The sequence below is a fragment of the Pongo pygmaeus genome, chromosome 9 (genome assembly GCF_028885625.2).
Source record: "Pongo pygmaeus isolate AG05252 chromosome 9, NHGRI_mPonPyg2-v2.0_pri, whole genome shotgun sequence".
Taxonomy (NCBI): domain Eukaryota; kingdom Metazoa; phylum Chordata; class Mammalia; order Primates; family Hominidae; genus Pongo; species Pongo pygmaeus.
The window spans coordinates 58,797,862-58,819,016 of record NC_072382.2 but is presented as its reverse complement, the minus strand read 5'-3'; the positions used below and the strand labels follow the sequence as shown (position 1 = coordinate 58,819,016).

Below are 21,155 nucleotides of genomic sequence, written 5' to 3'. Positions count from 1 at the left end.
TACTTAGGAGGCTGAGGCAGGAGAATTGCTTAAACCCAGGAGGCAGAGGTTGCAGTGAGCCGAGATTGCACCACTGCACTCCAGCCTGGGCAACAGAGCGAGACACTGTCTCAAAAAAAAAAAAAAAAAAAAAATTATCTGGGCGTGGTGGCGGGCGCCTGTAGTCCCAGCTACTCAGGAGGCTGAGGCAGGAGAATGGTGTGAACCCGGGAGGTGGAGTTTGCAGTGAGCCAAGATCGCGCCACTGCACTCCAGCCTGGGTGACAGAGTGAGACTCTGTCTCAAAAAAAAAAAAAAAAAAAAAAAAAAAAAAAATTGTATATAAAGGAGGAACAGAGACTACTTCCAAGGAAAGAGAAAATTTTCAGTTTTCTGTACTTTTCACCCCGGTTATCTATGGTAATTTTTTTTAACCACTTCCAGGATATCTTGGCCAACAATCTAACCAGAAACCATCACACATACACGCATGTGTACACACACACACACACACACACACACAAAACAAGCAAACTTAATCTGTGTAACTACTGGTATAAATCAGTAGCTAAGAAATCTGCCTCTGTGTATGAATGGAAATTTCATTTTTTGAGACATGTTCTCACTCTGTCACCCTGGCTAGAGTGCTGTGGCGTGACCATGGCTCACTGCAGCCTCAACCTGCTGGGCTCAAGTGATCCTCCCACCTCATCCCCCACCAAGTAGCTGGGTTACAAGCATGTGCCACCATGCCCAACTAATTTTTGTATTTTTTGTAGAGACAGAGGTTTCACCATATTGCTCAGGCTGGTCTTGAACTCCTGGGCTCAAGGAATCCACCCTCCTTGTCCTCACAAAGTGCTGGGATTATAGGCAGGAACCTCCGTGCCCAGCAGAATAGAAATTTTGACTTGGTTGAGACAGGGGAAGAGAGAGGACTTTAAAATTTAAGGAAATTATATCTACTGAATACTAAGAAAAGCTTAAGAACTCTGCTTACTTTGTAATTTTACCTGAGGCTCTGATGCCTTTGGGGTCAGTGCCTCCCATTCTGTCGTGAGATGACTACATAATTTAGAATTTCACACCATCCTACTTTAGAGAGTAAATTATCAGCCTGTCCTGGTTTGGATGAGTCTACTGTTTCAGCCTGGTTCAGCCCGGTGTCTCCTCTTTAGGTCCATATCTCTCTTATGAAAGAAGAGGGTGATAAAGAAAGGAGAAGGCCATTCTTACTGACCTGATAGTGGAAGAAAAGTAGGTTAGTTTCCCTTCTTCCTATTGCCTGTCCTTATCACTCATCTCTCTTTCTTCTATGTGGATATTTGTATATTTTCTCATTCATGAAAATCTGTAAACCTAGTAAATTTGCTGTTATTCCTTTAATGCAGACACATTTGACATCTTGGCATTTAAAGAGACTTTTGTGTCATTATTTTTCTGCCTAATGTGCTGGAATACTTACCATTTCTTTTTTTTTTTTTTTAAATACAGTTGATGTTTATAGAGCCCTTATTAAGAATTAGAGTCAGTGTTTAAATTAATTGTCCTAGTTATGTCTAGAATAAGCACTAACAGATTAGAAACTAGTAGAAAACATTCTCCATCAATCAAAAATAAATTTAAAAGGCAAGAAAGGAGAGGAAATAAATGTTAAAGAGGTAGGATAAATAGAAAGCCCTACCAGCCTGAGCAACATAATGAAACCACAACTCTACCAAAAAAAATCACCACGCATGGTGGCTTGCTTGTGGTCCCAGCTACTTGAGAAGCTGAGGCAAGAGGATCTCTTTAGCCCAGGAAATCAAACTTGCAGTGAGCTGTGAGCTCACAACTGCACTTCAGCCTGGGTGGCAGAATGAGAACCTGTCTCAAAAAACAAAAAAACAAAAAAGCCCTATAGAAGGTTGTAGATTTAAAAATCAAGATATGGTATTAAAGCCGGGCGTGGTGACTCACACCTGTAATCCCAGCACTTTGGGAGGCTGAAGTGGGCAGATTGGTTGAGGTTAGGAATTTGAGACCAGCCTGGCCAACATGACAAAACCCTGTCTCTACTAAAAATACAAAAAATTAGCCGGGCATGGTGGCATACACTTGTAGTCCTAGCTACTCAGGAGGCTGAGGCAGGAGAATCGCTTGAACCTGGGAGGTGAAAGTTGCAGTGAGCCAAGATTGCACCACTGCATTCTAGCCTGGGCTACAGAGCGAAACTCCATCTCAAAAAAAAAAAAAAAAAAAAAAAAGATACGTTATTAAATCAACTTTAAGGGCTGGATGCGGTGGCTCACTCCTGTAATCCCAGCACTTTGGGAGGCCAAGTTGGGTGGATCACTAGAGGTCAGGAGTTTGAGACCACCCTGGCCAACATGGTGAAACCCAATCTCTACAAAAAATACAAAAATTAGCTGGGTATGATGGTACACACCTGTAATCCCAGCTACTTGGGAGGCTGAGGCAGGAATCGCTTGAATCCAGGAGGTGGAGGTTGCAGTGATCAGAGATCGCAGCACTGCACTCCAGCACGGGCAATAGAGTGAGACTCTGTCTCAAAAAACAAAAAACAAAAATGGCTTGAAGAAATCAGCATTCCTCTCCCTGGTAGAGAGAACAGTGTTGTATGGGAAAACACAAAAGGTAACAATTCAAGAAAGTGTTTAAAAATACTTGGACTAAAAAGGTGAAGAAGTCCTTAGAATACCTTTATCAATTTATTTCGTTTAATTTCTTTATGTGTGCATAAAAACGATGTGAGAAAAATCTATGATATGCCTAAAAATACTTTCAGCAAACATAAAATAGAATTGTAAGTGATAAAGCACGGTGGTGTAATTTAATTGGCAGCATTTTTTTTCTATATGGTATACAATGGTGTGTCTTAATATCAATGGAATCTTTTATCCCACCCTGAGGTCTCTGTCACTCAGGCTGGAGTAAGGTGGCACAGTCATAGCTCCCTGCAGCCTAGAACTCCTGGGTTCAAGCAGTCTTCTCACCTCAGCTTCCTGAATAGCTGGGATTATAGGTGCAAGCCACTGCACCCAGCCCAATGGAATCTTAAAGCCTATTTATTTTATTTTATCTTTTTCTTCTTCTTCTCTTTTTTTTTTTTTTGAGACAGTCTCACTCTGTTGCCCAGACTGGAGTGCAGTGGCACAATCTTGGCTCACTGGAACCTCTCCCTCCTAGGTTCAAGCCATTCTCCTGCCTCAGCCTCCCAGGTAGCTGGGACTACAGGCATGCGCCACCTTTCCGGGCTAATTTTCATATTTTTAGTAGAGACGGGGTTTCGCCATGTTGGCCAGGCTGGTTGCAAACTCCTGACCTAAGGTGATCCACCCACCTCAGCCTCCCAAAGTGTTGGTATTACAGGCATAAGCCACCGTGCCTGGCCCTTAAAGTCTATTTAATAACATATATATATATATATATATATATATATTTTTTTTTTTTTTGAGATGGAGTTTTGCTCTGTTGCCCAGGTTGGAATACAGTGGTGCAATCTCGCTCACTGCAATCTTCGCCTCCCAGGTTCAGGCGATTCTCCTGCCTCAGCCTCCTGAGTAGCTAAGACTACAGGCGTGCGCCACCATGCCTGGCTAATTTTTTGTATTTTTGGTAGAGACAGGGTTTCATCATGTTGGCCAGGTTGGTCTTGAACTCCTAACCTCAACCAATCTGCCTGCTTTGGCCTCCCAAAGTGCTGGCATTACAGGCGTGAGCCACCACGCCCAGTCTCTTCATACCCTTTTGCTAGAGATTTTCTTCCAAGACCCCTATATCAATTTTACAAGCTTTACACGCTTGGTGCTGGTGCTTTCTTCATCTTATCAGAAGATGATGACAGGAAGTTTTCAGATTCATATTCTTTCCTCAAACTCTTCTTAAATGATTTGTTGATGAAGACCTGGAGGGCTGGCCTTCATGAATCACACCAACTTGTATTACTTTTCAGGCAACCTATTCTTTATTCAGATACACACTCTCAGAATGTATCAAGAACTAAACTAATAAACACACTTGTCAGGTTATGTGGTGCTCTTCAACATTCAAATCAGATTTAGCTACTCTTCCTTTAGCTCAGCCACCATCCATCAACCCCCCACTTCTTAAAAATGCTTAATATAACATCTTGGGGGAAATCATTTTATAATTTAATGTTTAATATGGCAACAACTTTTGGCTGTAGGCATTTATAGCAATGTTACAGTGATTTATTTTCTGACCATTCTCGTATCAATCTCTTTACCACCTTTAGCATTAATGTAGATTTTGAGGCATGTAAAAGAACATCAAGATTTTGTCAGAATTTCCTGTTGACTAAACTCAGCTTTATTTTTTCCTTAAACTATACTTTGCTGGAAGTTGTGCAGCTTCTGTTCAGTATTTTCAGGAAGTTCCTGACAAATTGACATTTGCATGAGTCCATCAATTCAGCCTCATGTTCCTTGAGTTTTTTTATTTATTGGAGGCATAGTTGGTTTCTGCTATTTTCATTTGCATTGTTTGGCTGCTGATAGGTAATCCTGTTGTGTTTTACTAACAAAACGTAACATGGCTTTGTCTACGTGCAGGTATCTTCCTGTCTAAAGTCAGGTAAAGCACTTAGTTGTTCCTTTATAAGAAAGAGTAAAATTGCTGTTATTCCCCTAATATCAAGTATTTGCTTCACTAACATCAGCTGCTTTGTTTCTGTGCTTACAAAATAACTTTTCATTTTAATGCCAAATCACAGCTTAATCTTTATGAAGATATTTACAATGACAAGCACCAACAATGCAAAAACTTAATCTGAAGTTGTGACAATAATAATAACTATAATAAAGTTCATGCATGTACGCATAACAAAGACTATGTTGCTGTTGCTATGTGGCTAATTACAATTTTCATATTCCATTGAGGCTGGGTGTAGTAGCTGATGCCTCTAATCCCAGCACTTTGGGAGGCTGAGGCAAGAGGATTCCTTGAGCCCAAGAGTTTGAGACTGGCCTGGGCAACATGTTGAGAACCTGTCTCAAAAAACAATAAAAAAAAAATACGAATATGGTTGGGATATAAAGGTCAGTCATGAGATAAAAGATTAAATTTACTGTAAAGCTAGAAAATCTTGTTTATATATATATACCTAATATTTGAATAAAACTTAACAGAATTATAAGGAAAAACAGACAAAATCATGATGTAAAATTTTCACGTGCTTTTCTAGTGATTGTAGAACAAGCAAACAAAAATCATTGAGAACATAGAAATGGGATAATTTTGAAAAATTGTAAGCATGACTAGTGTAGAAGGTTAATAGTGGTTCATGAATTGTATTTTTTAAAATTTTCACATTTTATAAACTTGGATTTTTTTGCTCTATTTTTAATCCTTTTAAAAAAATTGAAATATGATTTACATATCATACAATTCTTTTATAGTATACAACTCACTGGTTTTTAGTATATTCATAAGGTTATGCAACCATCTCAACGATCTAATTTTAGAATATTTTCATCACCCCAAAAGGAACCCTATACCCATTTAGCACTTATTTCTCATTTTCCCCTCCCTCCACCAGCAGCCCTCAGTAACCTGTAACTGTTTTCTTTCTCTGTGGATTTGCCTATTTTCCACATTTATATAAATTGAATCATATAATATGTGTCCTCTTGCTTCTGGCTGTATTTACTATTAATCAGTTCTGTTGTATTTTATTTTTAAACAGATTTCTCCTTAAAAATATCAGTCTTGGCCGGGCACGGTGGCTCAGGCCTATAATCCCAGCACTTTGGGAGGCTGAGGCGGGCAGATCACCTGAGGTCAGGAGTTCAAGACCAGCCTGGCCAACATGGTAAAATCCTGTCTCTACTAAAAATATAAAACTAGCTGGGCGTGGTGGCCTACAGCTGTAATCCCAGCTACTCTGTAGGCTGAGGCAGGGGAATCACTTGAACCCAGGAGGCAGAGGTTGCAGTGAGCCAAGGTCATGCCACTGCACTCCAACCTGGGTGGCAGAGTAAGACTCTGCATCAAAAAAAAAAAAAAAAAAAAAAAAAATCAGATCAGTCTTTTGTCCTTTAAAATTATCAAAAAGTGAAAGTTTTTGGCTTTGAAATGGCAGTCAAAATTCATTGTCCTCTTGCAAAAGTTAAAAATAAATCCATCTTGAATGAAATGTAAGTCTGACAATCTCTAAACCTGAAATCAAGGAGGAGTTTTGTTTCTGCTTCCACAGAAGCAAATTCTCAGTTTGATCAGAGAGGATAATGTTCCATATTTTGTTTCCAAAGTGTGAAACTTTCCTGGCTTTACATCATTTTTATTGTGTCTAGATATGAACTTTCTTTGCTAGTTCATTTTCCTTGTTGTTAATCTTTGTATCTCAGCAACCAGGCCTGCTACTTGCTTTACCAATATAATTTTAAGCTGGCTGAATAAGCAATATTTAGTTTAAAGGCATTTACAAGTCATATAACTTAATCATTTTAAATGAATGGTGTGAGTACAAGCAGCTTTTTTTCTTTTTTTAAAAAATTTTATTTCTGTTTAGTATTTCTGATTAGGTAACAGGAAATATCTGTACTCAAAAGAATAAATAGATAATAGAATTTAAGTACTTAAGTAATACTGAGTTCAAGTTAAATTCTCTTATTTAAAATTTGTTTTATTTTTATAAATGAGGGAACTGAAGTGGGAAAAGTTAATTGGCTAACCTGTGATCATATAGCAAGTAAGTGGTGCAGCTGGAACTAGAATATAGATCTAAATTTAGTTCTGCCTTACTGCTTGGTATAAAACCCACTTTCTGTTTCTCCTTTTTTCCCACTATCTATTTTTTAAAGATCCAAGTTTACCTTTGAGATGGGCATTCTCTTTGTGTCTCATTGTAGGTGAGGTTGGTAAATAATAGAGCAAAGGGAGGCAGTATGTTCTAGGGCAGTGGTTTTCAAATGTTGGCATGTATCAGAATCACCTATAGGGCTTGTTAAAACACAGATTGTGAGGCCTCCTACACCCAGAGTCTCTGATTTAGAAAATATGGAGTAGGCCTTGAGAATTCGCATTTCTAACAAATTCCCAGGTGATGCCAATGCTGCTGGCCCAGGGACCATACTTTAAGAACCACTCCTGAAAAGCCAACAAAGGCTTTGGAGTCAGTCACTCCCAGGTCTGTACTCTGGCTGTATGACTAACTGCTGTGTGAACTAGAAGTGATATGTCTCAGTTTCTTGTACTTTGAAATGGGGATAATAATATTGACTTCACAGAGTCATTGTAAGAGTTGATGCGTTAATATATTTTAAAAGTTTAGCATACTGCTTGGTACATAGTAAACATTCAATAGATGGTTTCTGTTGTTATTTATAATAAGCATGGGGATCAATTAAATCTTTAGGAATCATAAATTCAGTTAGTGTTTTAAAGCAGTTTCTCAGAAACTTTTTGTGATTTTGTCACTTCAAGATGTTGTCAGCGGCTAGGTGCAGTGGCTCATGCCTATAATTTTAGCACTTTGAGAGGCCGAGCTGGGTGGATCATCTGAGGTCAGGAGTTCGAGACTAGCCTGGCCAACATGGTGAAACCCCATCTTTACCAAAAATACAAAAATTAGCTGGGCGTGGTGGTGGGTACCTGTAGTCCCAGCTACTCGGGAGGCTGAGGCAGGAGAATCGCTTGAACGTGGGAGGCGGAGGTTGCAGTGAGCTGAGAAAGGGCCATTGCACTCCAGCCTGGGCGATAGAGCAAGACTCTGTCTCAAAAAAAAAAAGATGTTGTCAGGTGTTGTTAGGACATACACACACACTCATGTATACAAACACATTCTCTTGACTTTCCTTCTTATTTATGGTAGTCTTGGCAGGAGAGGAAGAGAGCAGCAGAAGGGACAAAAACACGTGGAAGAATATGGAAAAATTAGAACCCTCATTTATAGGTGGTGAGAATGTAAAATGGTATAGCTGCTTTAGAAAACAGTTTGGCAGTTCCTCAAAAAGTTAAACTTAGAGTTACCAAACTGACTCAGCAATTCTACTCCTAGTTATATAACCAAAAGAATTGAAAACCTGTTAACAAAGTAACTTGAACACAAATGTTTACTGAAGTATTATTCAAAACTTCCTGAAAGAAACAATCCAAATGTCCATCAATTCATGAATGGGTAAACAAATATGGCATAACTATACTATAGACTATCTATTCAGCTATAAAAAAGAAATAAAGTCCTGATACTTGTTACAATGTTGTTGGACCTGGAAACATACTGCTAAGTGATAAAAGGCAGACACAAAAGGCTACATATTGTATAATTCCATTTATATGAAATGCCCAGAATAGGCAAATCTATACAGATAGAAAGTAGATTAGTGGTTGCCAGGGGGTGGGAAAAAAGGGTAACAGTGAGTGACTGCTAATGGGTATGGGGTTTCTTTTTGAGATGATAAAAATGTTTTAAAATTAGATAGTAGAGATGGTTGCACAGCCTTGTGAATATTCTAGAAAACCCTGAATAGTATAACTTAAAACATTTTATGCCTTATGAGTTATATCTCAAAAAACCCAAAATGCACACCTACGTATGTGTGGACAAGAAGCATGAATGAATAATAAACCTTTTTTGTTATTAAAAGTAATTGTGGGGAAGAGGAGGTGATTCATAGTGAGAAGACATTCTGTGAAGTATACTACCCTATTAGAGATTCTAGTATCCTAGAGATGAGTGGATCTCAGGTTTTAGTATACATAGGAACCCCCTGGAACCCCCTGTTTGTTAAAACAGGTTCCTGGCCCCCACCCCAGAGGTTTTGGGTACAGCCTGAGAATTTGCATTTCTGATCTGCTTTCAGATGATCAGATTTTGTAAGATTGAGAACTAAACTTTGGGTAGCATCTTTATAGATTAGACATATCCTGTACTTAAGTGGGTGAATGTTATGACATGTGAAGTATATCTCAATAAAGATGCTAAAAAAATTGGTATAAAGATAGTAAAATGTGAGTTTTAGTGGTTTGTTAATGGCAAGACAATGCTCTGTAAGGGAATTGGTTTAATTATTAATTTCTTCATTTGTAAAATGTGTCAATCTCCTGTGTATGTACCACCTAGGGTTGTGGTGAAAATGGGGTTATGTGTTCTTTTCCAAATGGTGTTCTGTGGGTAAAACGCGTTGCCTTAAAAAAAAAAAAAGCCATGGCTAGATTGAAGCTTTTGTAATTAACCAAATGTTTTCTTATACTATAAAAACAATATAGGCCGGGCGCGGTGGCTCACGCCTGTAATCTTTGCACTTTGGGAGGCCGAGGCGGGCGGATCACCTGAGGTCGGGAGTTTGAGACCAGCTTGACCAACAGGGAGAAATCCCCATCTCTACTAAAAATACAAAATTAGCCAGGCGTGATGACACATGCCTGTAATCCGAGCTGCTTGGGAGGCTGAGGCAGGAGAATTGCTTGAACCCAAGAGGCGGAGGTTGCGGGGAGCAGTGATTGTACCATTGCACTCCAGCCTGGGCAATAAGAGTGAAACTCTGTCTCAAAAAAACAAACAAACAAAAACAGTTTAAAATATTGTATTCTGTCTTTTTAATTTTGGCTACAAAAACATTTCTCCCTTGATTTTCTTTAGTGATCTATTTTAAGCATTATTTTTGGTAAGTTATAATCTATTTTTTCCCTTTCCTATATATTTTTTTGTTTTATTAAACCTCTTGAGATTAAATATATGATTAATGTGGCATTTGGAATGTATGTATATAGAGTTAAAACATCTATTCATGACTTTACCATAATTATTCCTTTATTTCAGATGAGGTGGAGGAACATCCTGCTACAGTATTGCTTTCTCTTGATTACATGTTTACTTACCGCTCTTGAAGCTGTGCCTATAGACATAGACAAGACAAAAGTACAAAATATTCACCCTGTGGAAAGTGCAAAGATAGAACCACCAGTAAGTGAAATGAAGTGAAATGGGAGGAATTATAACTAAACTAAATGAATTATAACTAAATGAGGCAAAATGAGGTGAAACTATAACTAAATGAAATGGGAGGAATTATAACAAAAATATTGCTAATATTTATTACTTATAAAATTGTACACTTGGGAACTATTTCTGAAATAGTGAAAAGAGTATTGGCCAAGCATATGCTGTTTACCATTAGACAATATTTATTTAATATATTAGTATATTAGATAGAAGAATTAATCATAATACAATTCCAACACAGACCTAACTAGCCAAGAAAACACTGTATTATATTCAAAGCAGAGGCAGATAACAATGGGGAGAAACCAAAATGGTAAAATCTTCGTTGTCTGAACTATATAGAAAATCTACTGGACTAGAGAGTGTCATAAAAAAGAAAAATCTACCTTTATGTAACAATAAAAGATGATATTGGTTCTGATATAAAACTATTTATTTCAGAAATATAGCTTTTCACTTTGTTGAAACTATCAAAATAAATATGTCTTAATGCCATTTTGCTAGAAATTGTTTCTCAGGATTGACCTCTTTAGATTCAAACAAGGAAAAACCTGCAGAAGCATTACTGTTGGTTTCTTAATTTGAAGGATACTGGACTTTATTATGATGAATATCTCAAGCAAGTGATTGATGTGCTGGAAACAGATAAACACTTCAGAGAAAAGCTCCAGAAAGCAGACATAGAGGAAATAAAGGTAAATGCAGTTCAATAATATATACATTTATGTATCTTAACTTAAAATTTTTTTAGAGTTGAGGCCTCACCATATAACCCAGGCTGGTCTTGAGCTCCTGGGCTCTAGTGATCCTCCCACCTCAGTCTCTCCAGTAGTTGGGACTACGGGTGCGTGCACCACGCTCGGCTTAAATATTTAACAAACATTTGTGCATGCCAGGCACTGAGCTAAGTACTAGAAATACAAAGACGAGATTTATTCCCGGCCCTTAAGGAACCCTCAAGGGAAAATCATATCCAGAAATAGATTATAGGATGGATTATATGATGAGTATTTAATTTAGAAATACAGAAGACAGACACATAATCTAATATGAAGCAGTGTGGCAAGGTGGGAAGTTATTCTTCCTAATAGAGATTATGCCAGAGCTTAAAGATGTAGTGAGAAAAGGATAGGGACTGGGAGGCATCCTAGACAAAGGTGCAATGGTACAGAGGCAAGAGGTATATGGGAAACTGGAAGCAGTAACTGTAGCTAGACCCCAGAATGGGAAATGGAGGCCTGAGTGGCCAAAAGATGAGGTTTGGAAAGAATCACAACCTCGATGACAGAGGGCCTGTATATCATGTTAAGGGGTTTGGGTCATTATCTGAGAACAGTAGGAAGTTATTCAAAAGTTTGGAATAGGCGAGGTTCTGGTGTTTTAATCAGGTCCAGATTAACAGAAGAGATAATGGGCTATGTATTATATCAATCAGAGAGGTTTAACCATTTGACTCTGTCCTAAGAACCCTATTTGACATAATTCCAGCCATAGTTAGCTCTTTAGTACTCATAATAAGAAAGGGGGTTGCAAAGATCTGACATGCGAGATTCTTGTAAAGTCTTAACTTAAAAGGAAATGAATCAGTTTAGCTGGGTTTATCTTAGACTCAGGGAGTAAAAAAAAAAATCCAGTTAATTTTAAAATTCCAATAATGTCTCCTAAGATAATTTTGTTTGCTTATGTTACCTTTATTTATTTAAGTTTTACTTTCTTAAAAAATTACGTTGCCTTTTTTCTAGAATCAGAATAAGAGAACTGTGTTTGAAAGACTCATTCTGGGTCAAACAAATCTTTTATTTTAGTTTCTGTTCTTGGTGTGAACTTCTTTGAAAGACTGACTCCCATTAGGTTGTGGTGTCTGTCAGCGCTCAGGTGTGGCATTTAGTTTGCAGCTCTCCTCTTGGAAGTTGTGAACTTTTCTGGGGAAAAGGTAATAGTGTTATGCTAATAATTCCCCAGAATTGTCTTTGAGGATAATCTTACTCTTCTTCTGAAGGATTAATTCGATCTGTGGAACAGGTTTCCTATGGTGAATATATCTGATGTAGAACTCTTAATGTCTTGTATCAGGAGTAAGAGCGTTATTTGGGGTAACATAGAAAATGTGGATCATGGGAGATACTACATGGAGATATTCAGGCAAAAGAAGAAAATAAGCTTCCTGGATTGGTGCAGGGAATACTTTTATAACTATCTTCCTTTCACATTCAATTCCTGTTTCTATGAAAGTTTAGGGGGAACCAAAATGAAGTTAAACAGTTACACAATAAAAAAGAAATGAGGGGCCAGGTGTGGTGGCTCACGCCTGTAATCTCAGCACTTTGGGAGGCTGAGGCAGGTGGATCATGAGGTCAGGAGTTCAAGACTAGCCTGGCCAAGATGGTGAAACCCTGTCTCTACTAAAAATACAAAAATTAGCCGGGTGTGGTGGCAGGCACCTGTAATCCCAGCCACTTGGGAGGCTGAGGCAGGAGAATTGCTTGAACCTGGGTGGCAGAGGTTGCAGTGAGCCGAGATTGTTCCACTGCACTCCAGCCTGGGCAACAGTGAGACTTTGTCTCAAAAAAAAAAAAAAAAAAAAAAAAAAGGGGGGGCCAGGGGCAGTAATTCACACCTGTAACTTTGGGAGACTAAAGCAGGAGGATGGCTTCTAGCCAGTAGTTTGAGACCAGCTTGAGCAACATAGCGAGACCCTGTCACTACAAAAAATTAAAATTTAAAATTAATTTAATTAAAAATTAAATTAAAAATTATCCTTCAAATTAAAAAAAAAAATCATCTGAGGCCAGGCACAGTGGCTCACACTTGTAATCCCAGCAGTTTGAGAAGTCAAGGCGGGAGGATCACTTGGTCCCAGGAATTCAAGAACAGCCTAGGCAACATAGTGAAACCCCTATCTCTACCAAAAATAGAAAAAATTAGCTGGATGTGGTGGTGTGTGCCTGTAGTCCCAGCTGCTCAGAAAGCTGAGGTGGGAGGATCGCTCGAGCCCAGGGGTTTGAGGTTGCAGTGAGCCATGATTATATGACTGTACTCTAGCCCGCATGACACAGAACGAGACCTCATCTCTTAAAAAAGAAAAAAAAAAACGAGTAAAACTAGACAATAAAATGCAAACCAATAGAATCATCACAAATAGCCAAGCAAAGACTTTTTTTTCATAAAAAACTGAAAAAAAAAAGTTAGAATTTTCTCTTTCCTTTTTTTTTTTTGTTTTGGGACAAGGTCTCACTCTGTCACCCAGGCTGGAGTACAGTGACGCAATCTTGGCTCACTGCTACCTCTGCCTCCCAGGCTCAAGTGATCCTCCCACCTCAGCCTCCCAAGTAGCTGGGATTACAGGTGTGGGCCACCTTGTCTGGCTAATTTTTGTATTTTTAGTAGAGATGGGGTTTTGCCATGTTGTCCAGGCTGGTCTCAAACTCCTGACCTCAAATAATCCCCCTGCCTTGGCCTCCCAAAGTGCTGGGATTATAGGCGTGAGCCACCGTGCCCGGCCTCTCTTTCCTTTTCAGCTAAGCATTTTGAAAGGAGAATCATATTACATTTCTTCACTTCCCAAACATTCCCTAACTGGAAAGGTTATGGTACTGCCCTCACTGTTCCACTGAATATACCTTCATGGAGGGCATCTATGACTTCTTAATTGCCAAATCTAGTCAACATCCTAACATCTTTGATTCCTCATTCTACTGGGCTCCTTTATTTATCTCAATAGTTTTTAGATTTCAGGGTTTGTTAAAACATATTTCTGGTTCCTACCTTCAGGGTGTCCAATTCAGTAACTCTAGAGCCTGCATTTCTGAAGTTCCCTGGTGATGCTGATGCTTCCAGTTGGGGACTACATTTTGAAAACCATTGTTTTATCTAATAATAATGACTATTCTCTCCTTGAAATATACTGCTCTTTTTGATTCTGTAACAGTATATTCTCCTAATTTTCCTACTAATTACTCATCTATGAAGAAAGTAATCAAAGGAGACCTAAAAAAGATAAATTTTGAAAAACCTTTATATATGGAATGACTAATGCTTATAGAGGCCCACTGAATTTTAACTTAATTTAAATGTTCTTTTTTGCCCTAATGGTGCTGACCAACTTAACTTTTTAAAAAATAACAAGCCAGGCGCGGTAGCTCACACCTGTAATCCCAGCACTTTGGGAGGCTGAGGTGGGTGGATTGCTTGAGCTCAGAAGTTCGAGACTAGCCTGGGCAACATGGCAAAATCCTGTCTCTACAAAAAATACAAAAATTAACCAGGCATGGTGGCATGCATCTGTAGTCCTAGCTACTCGGGATGTTGAGGTGGGAGGACTGTTTGAGCCTGGGAGATTGAGGCTGCAGTGAGCCATGATCATGCTACTGCACTCCAGCCTGGGTGACAGACTGGACCCCGTGTCATAGAATAAAATAAATAAATAAATAAATAATTAAATACTTTGTTGACATATAATTCATATACCATAAAATCTATCTTTTTAAAGGATAAAATTCAGTGTCTATTTGTCTGTTTTTGTTTTGTTTTATTTTGTTTTGTTTTGAGATGGAGTCTTGCTCTGTCACCCAGGCTGCAGTGCAGTGGCATGATCTCAGCTCACTACAACCTCCACCTTCCCGGCTGAAACGATTCTCCTGTCTCAGCCTCCTGAGTAGCTGGGACTGCAGGCATGTGCCACCACACCTGGCTAATTTTTGTATTTTTAGTAGAGATGGGTTTTCGCCATGTTGGCCAGGCTGGTCTCAAAACTCCAGCGCTCAAACGATCTATCCACCTCAGCCTCCCAAAGTTCTGGGATAACAGGTGGGAGCCACTGCACCCTGCCATTTCAGTAGTTTTTTAAAATATACCCACAGAGTCATGCAATCATCACCACTATCTAATTTTAGAATATTTTCATTGTCCGCCAAAAGAAACTGTGTGCCCATTAAGCTGTAACTCCTAATTGCGCCCCTTTCCCCGACCACAACAAATCTACTTTTCATCTCTGTGGATTTGCCTGTTCTGGACATTGCATATACGTGGACTCATACAATAAGTGGTTTGTTGTGTCTGGTTTCTCTCACTTAGCATAATGTTTTACAGGTTCATTCATGTTGCAGCATGTGTCAGGATTTTATACTTTTTTATGGCCAAACAATATACCATTGTATTGGTATACTATATTTTGTTTATCCATTCATTAGTTGATGGACGTTTAGGTTTCTGGTTTTTTGGCTAGTATGAATATGCAGCTATGAATATTATGTTTAAGTTATTGTGTTAACATGTTTTCTGTTGTTTTAGTTATATATCTAGGAATGGAATTGTTGGGTCATGGTAGCCCTATGTTTAACTTTTTGAGGAACTGCCAAATTGTTTTCTGAAGTGGCTACACCATTTTGCAATTTAACCTTTTGAGTTTCTGCTTTGTGCTTTAATGATGCTTTTCTAAATTACATGATTTTTCAGACATCTTGATTTTAGAGTTAAAGCTAATCTTTTTTTTTTTTTTTTTTTTTGAGACAGAGTTTCACTCTTGTTGCCCAGGCTGGAGTGCAATGGCATGATCTTGGCTCACTGCAACCTCCGCCTCCTGGGTTCAAGCAATTCTCCTGCCTCAGCCTCCCGAGTAGCTGAGATTACAGGCATGGGCCACCACACCTGGCTAATTTTTGTATTTTCAGTAAAGATGGGGTTTCACCACGTTGGCCGGGCTGGTCTCGAACTCCTGACCTCAAGTGATCCGCCCACCTTGGTCTCCCAAAGTGCTGGGATTACAGGCGTGAGCCACCGTGCCTGGCCTTTTTTTTTTTTTTTTTTTTTTTTTTTGAGACAGAGTCTCGCTCTTGTTGTCCAGGCTGGAGTGCAGTGGTGCAATCTTGGCTCACTGCAACCTCTGTCTCCTGGGTTCAAGTGATTCTTCTGCCCCAGCCTCCCAGGCAGCTAGGATTGACAGGCGTGTGTCACCACACCCAGCTAATTTTTGTATTTTTAGTAGAGACGGTATTTCGCCAGGTTGGCCAGGCTGGTCTCGAGCTCCTGACCTCAGGTGATTGCCCACCTTAGCCTCCCAAAGTGCTGGGATTACAGGCGTGAGCCACCACACCCAGCCCTAAAGCTAATATCTTTTGAAGGAAATTCTTTTTATAATATTAAATTTATCTAAATTAGTCAAAAGTATTTATCACTAGTGTATTGTAACCCTGTTTTTAAGCTGTTGCATTTGTCTGAAAATGGAATTTAATAGATAAAACTAACTTATTAATTTTGTTAACAGAGTGGGAGGCTAAGCAAAGAACTGGATTTAGTAAGTCACCATGTGAGGACAAAACTTGATGAACTGAAAAGGCAAGAAGTAGGAAGGTTAAGAATGTTAATTAAAGCTAAGTTGGATTCCCTTCAAGGTAAGTGCTAAACAAAAGGTAGGATTTTTTTTTTCTTTTTTCCTTTTGAAACAGCGTTTTACCCTGTGGTTCAGGCTGGAGTACAGTGGCACAATCACAGTTCACTACAGCCTTGACTACCTGGGCTCAAGTGATCCTCCCATCTCAACCTCCTGAGTAGCTGAGACCACAGGTGTGTGTGCCACCATGCCTGGCTAATTTTTTTTGTTAGTTAGAGAGACAGGGTTTTGCTGTGTTGCCCAAGCTGGTCTTGAACTCCTGGGCTCAAGCAATCTTCCTATCTTGACCAAAGAGCTGGGATTACAGGCATGAGCCGGCAGGCCTGGCTAGAAAATTTTAATATTTGGTTGTTGAGGTCAGTTTATATTAGTACGTGCCATCTATGTTCTTCTAGTCAAAATTTTATGTTAGTATTGATTTGGCTTCTCTTAATTTTTAGAATTTAATGTTTTAAATAGATAATACATTTTATATCATTCAAAAATCAGTATAATCAGCCATAATTATAGCAATGAAAAGGAGGAATGAAAAGTAATCAATTAAACAACTGGTTTAAAGGAGGAAAAATAATATTAAAGGAAACCAAAAGGAAGCAGAGAAAGAAAATCTAATCAGAAGAATTTTCATACATGGAATAGAAAATTTTTCAGAGATCTAGCCCCAGAAAAAAACACAAGATCCAGACCATTTCTTTTCTTTCTTTTGTTTAAAGAAAATCTTTTAGGAGATGAGATCTTCCTCTGTCACCCAGGCTGGAGTGCTGTGGCATGGTCATAGCTCACTGCAGCCTTGAACTCCTAGGGCTCAGGTAGTCCTCCCACCTCAGCCTCCCAAGTAGCTAGGAATACAGGCATGCACCACCATGCCCTGCTAATTTTTTTTTTTTTCTTGAGACGGAGTCTCGCTCTGTCGCCCAGGCTGGAGTGCAGTGGCATGATCTAGGCTCACTGCAAGCTCCGCCTCCCGGGTTCACGCCATTCTCCTGCCTCAGCCTCCCAGTAGCTGGGACTACAGGCGCCCGCAACCACACCCGGCTAATTTTTTGTATTTTTAGTAGAGACGGAGTTTCACCATGTTAGCCAGGATGGTCTCGGTCTTCTGACCTCGTGATCCACCTGCCTCGGCCTCCCAAAGTGCGGGGATTACAGGCGTGAGCCACCGCACCTGGCCTAGTTGTTTTTTTAATTATGTGTTTTAGAGATATGGTCTTGCTGTGTTGCCCAGGCTGGTCTCAAACTTCTGGCCACAAGTAATCCTGAGTTGCTAGGATTACATATGCATAAGAATAAGTTTCATAAAGGGAAACTATCTGTCTACTCTTTAATGATTTGAGTGATTCTATCAAAGCATTAAAGAGCAGATTGTCAGTTCTATTTAATCTATTCCAGAGCATAGAAAAAGAAGGAAAGCTTCCACATTCTTGCTATATATTGATGCCAAAATCAAAATTATTATGTCTCCAAAGAATACTATCTCATGACAGTTGGATTTATTTCAGGAATACAAGATGGACTTAATATTAGGAAATCTAATATTATAAATCATCATATAAATAGTCCTAAGGAGAAAAAAATCTTTAAAATTTTGATGTATCACAAAAAGTCATAAAGTCAAAGGACAAATGATAAATTGGAATAAATATTAGAATCCTTATTCTTTTAATTTTAGGCTATGAGAAGATCAAATAGCTATGTAATAGAATTTCCGAAATGCAAAGATATCTTAAAGTTATCTTGCTGGGCATGATGGCTCACGCCTGTAATCCCAGCACTTTGGGAGGCCGAGGCGAGTGGGTCACCTGAGGTCAGGAGATTGAGACCAGCCTGGCCCACGTGGTGAAACCTCATCTCTACTAAATGTACAAAAATCAGCTGGGTGTGGTGGCACGTGCCTGTAATCCCAGCTACTCAGAAGGCTGAGGCAGGAGAATCGCTTGAGCCCAGGAGGCAGAGGTTGCAGTGAACTGAGATCACATCACCGCACTCCAGCCTGGGTGACAGAGCGAGACTCCATCTCAAAAAAAAAAGAAAAAAAGTTATAAGTCATATGGCTTTCTCCATGTATGCAGAAAATCCATTTGACAAAATTAAACACCAATTCATAATTTAAAGTAATAAAATACTAATTAATAGATAACTTCTGTAACACGATAAGCTATATCCAACTCAGTTACATCATACTTAGTGGGGAAGCACAAGTATGTATCCTGACTGAAATTAGAAACAAGACAGTGTTGCCCACTGTAACCACCACTAAATAACATCGCTTTGGAGGTACAAGCCAAAACATTTATTTATTTTTTATTTTTTAATTTTAATTTTTTTTTTTTTTTGAGACTGAGTCTCACTGAGTCACCCATGCTGGAGCATGCAGTGGTGCAGTCTCAGCCCACTGCAACCTCTGCCTCCTGGGTTCAAGGGCTTCTCCTGCCTCAGCCTCCTGAGTAATTGGGATTACAGGTGCCTGCCACCACTCCCGGCTAATTTTTAATTTTCAGTAGAGACAGTGTTTCACCATGTTGGTCAGGCTGGTCTCGAACTCCTGACCTCAGATGATCCACCTGCCTTGGCCTCCCAAAATGCTGGGATTACAGGCATTAGCCACCGTGCCTGACCTAGCCAAAACATTTATACAAATAAAAAAAATTTGGAGGTAAAGTAATTGGAAAGGAGGTGATAAAACCATCTTTTTTCACAGATGATGTGATGTTTATATATATATGGAACACCCAAAATAATTAATGGAAAAATTTACTATAAACAATAGGAAAATAGAGCCCCTCAATAGGAAAAGTATGGTAAACTTAATCCGTAGAAATCAATATTTTCCATATGTACGTAACAGCCCGTTAGAAGACAGAATGGAAGAAAAGGACTCCATTTACAATAGCAACAAAGATAAAATGTCCAGAATAAACCGACTCAGAAATGTGCAAAACTGACAGACAAAAACTTTAAAATACTCATGAAGGATGCAAAAGTATACTTGAATAAGTGGGAAGACACAATAACTTTTTGATACAAAGGCTCAGTGTTATAAACACGTCAGTTTTCTCTAGATTAATATATAATTTAAACATAATCCAAATAAAAATATATACTTTTATTTTTCTGGCACTAGCCAAGTGAATTTTTTAAAGTGCATATGAAAAAGGACACGAGTAGGCCAGGCATGGTGGCTCACGCCTGTAATCCCAGCCCTTTGGGAAGCTAAGGTGGGCGGATCACCTGAGGTCAGGAGTTCAAGACCAGTTTCGCCAACATGGCAGAACCCTGTCTCTACTAAAAATACAAAAATTAGCTGGGCATGGTAGCACATGCCTGTAATCCCAGCTACACAGGAGGCTGAGGCAGGAGAATCACTTGAACCCGGGAGGCAGAGGTTGCAGTGAGCTGAGATCACACTATTGCACTCCAGCCTGGGTGACAGAGTGAGACTGTGTCTCAAAAGAAAAGAAAAGAAAAAGAACACAAGTAAGAAAACTTAGATACCTCTGAAAAAGAACAATAAAGGACTAGATATTAGAAATTGAATCTTTAATATCTATTAAATCTTTAATATTAAATCTTAAATTATGTCACTAAGCCTCAGTCATTAAAACTGTATGGCTTAGGCAGAAAAGTAGAAAGACCAGTGAAACACAACAGACATTCCAGAAGTAGAGTTAAATACACAACATAATTTAGTTTAATATAAAGCTGGTATCTCATTATTAGTGGGATAAAGATAGGTTTTTATTTTTTTTATTATTAATTTATTTTTTTTAGACAGGTCATCACTGCCCAGGTTGGAGTGCAGTGATGCAATCATAGCTCATTGCAGCCTCAGACTCCTGGGCTCAAGAGATTCTCACACTTCAGCCTCCTGAGTAGCTAGGACTACAGGAGTGTGCCACCATGCCTGGCTAATTTTCTTTTTTTTTGGAGAGACAAAGTCTCACTGTGTTCCCCAGGCTGGTTTGAGGGAACTCCTGGCCTCAAATGATCCTTCTGCCTTGGCTTCCTAAAGTGCAGGGATTATAGGTGTATGCCACCACACCCAACAAATTTTTAACTAAGTAGTGTTGGTATAACTTGCTAGCCATTTGGACAAGATATAGTTAAAACCATATTTCTTATATCCTTTATCAGAATAATTGTAAATAAATTAAAGATTTAAATGTAGAAAATAAAATCATAAAAGTACTATGTGACAGTACAGGTGAATTTCCTGTATTATCTTGGAATGAGCTTTCTAATTATGAGTCAAAATCAAGGAGTAGATTTAGCCAGTGGAAGATCTTTCAAGCTGGTTCATGTGTCCTTGTGATATCCTCCCATAGGTTGGTTATCTGGGTGGTTTGTTGTCATTAATAAACATCTGAACATTTAACTCTTGGAATAGTGGTTCTAAAACTTCAGATTGCATGAGAATCTCCTAGAAATCTTGTTAGAAATGTAGATTACTAGATCTCACCTCCAGAGATTCTGGCTCTGGGAAAGAGTATAATAATCTACATTTTAAACATATAGTCTTAGAAAACAAATACCAAATACTCATCATCCTGAAATTAAGGATATCAATGAGAAGTAAATTGAGTCATGCCATGCTACTTGGGGTAGTCAGGCATGCAAGGTAATTCCATACTTGAAGCCAGGCCTGAGATGTGTGGAGATTTCTCTCCCTGGGACAACTTCCATCCCCTCAGTCTTAACAGTATCCTCTTCATTCCAAGATGGGTACTGAATTTCATTGCATAAAGAAAACAGTCTAGGCTGGGCGTGGTGGCTCACTCCTGTAATCCCAGCACTTTGGGAGGCCAAGGTGGGTGGATCACCTGA

General features: G+C 39.0%; 1 protein-coding gene across 17 annotated transcripts in view; it reads left to right on the top strand.

Annotated features, from left to right (window-relative positions):
• The window catches only part of NUCB2 (nucleobindin 2), a 53,626-nt gene that overhangs the window by 8,831 nt on the left and 23,640 nt on the right, over nt 1–21,155 (top strand). For 5 of the 17 annotated variants that reach the window (XM_054438770.2, XM_054438774.2, XM_054438760.2 and 2 more), the window contains 3 exons: nt 9,764–9,907; nt 10,534–10,641; nt 16,209–16,335. In XM_054438770.2, the coding sequence (XP_054294745.1) occupies nt 9,764–9,907; nt 10,534–10,641; nt 16,209–16,335 (379 nt within the window). Of the gene's footprint in view, nt 1–1,157; nt 1,241–5,686; nt 5,813–9,763; nt 9,908–10,533; nt 10,642–16,208; nt 16,336–21,155 lie in introns of all 17 variants that reach the window. The other 12 variants (XM_054438757.2, XM_054438758.1, XM_063671120.1 and 9 more) reach the window with 5 other exon arrangements.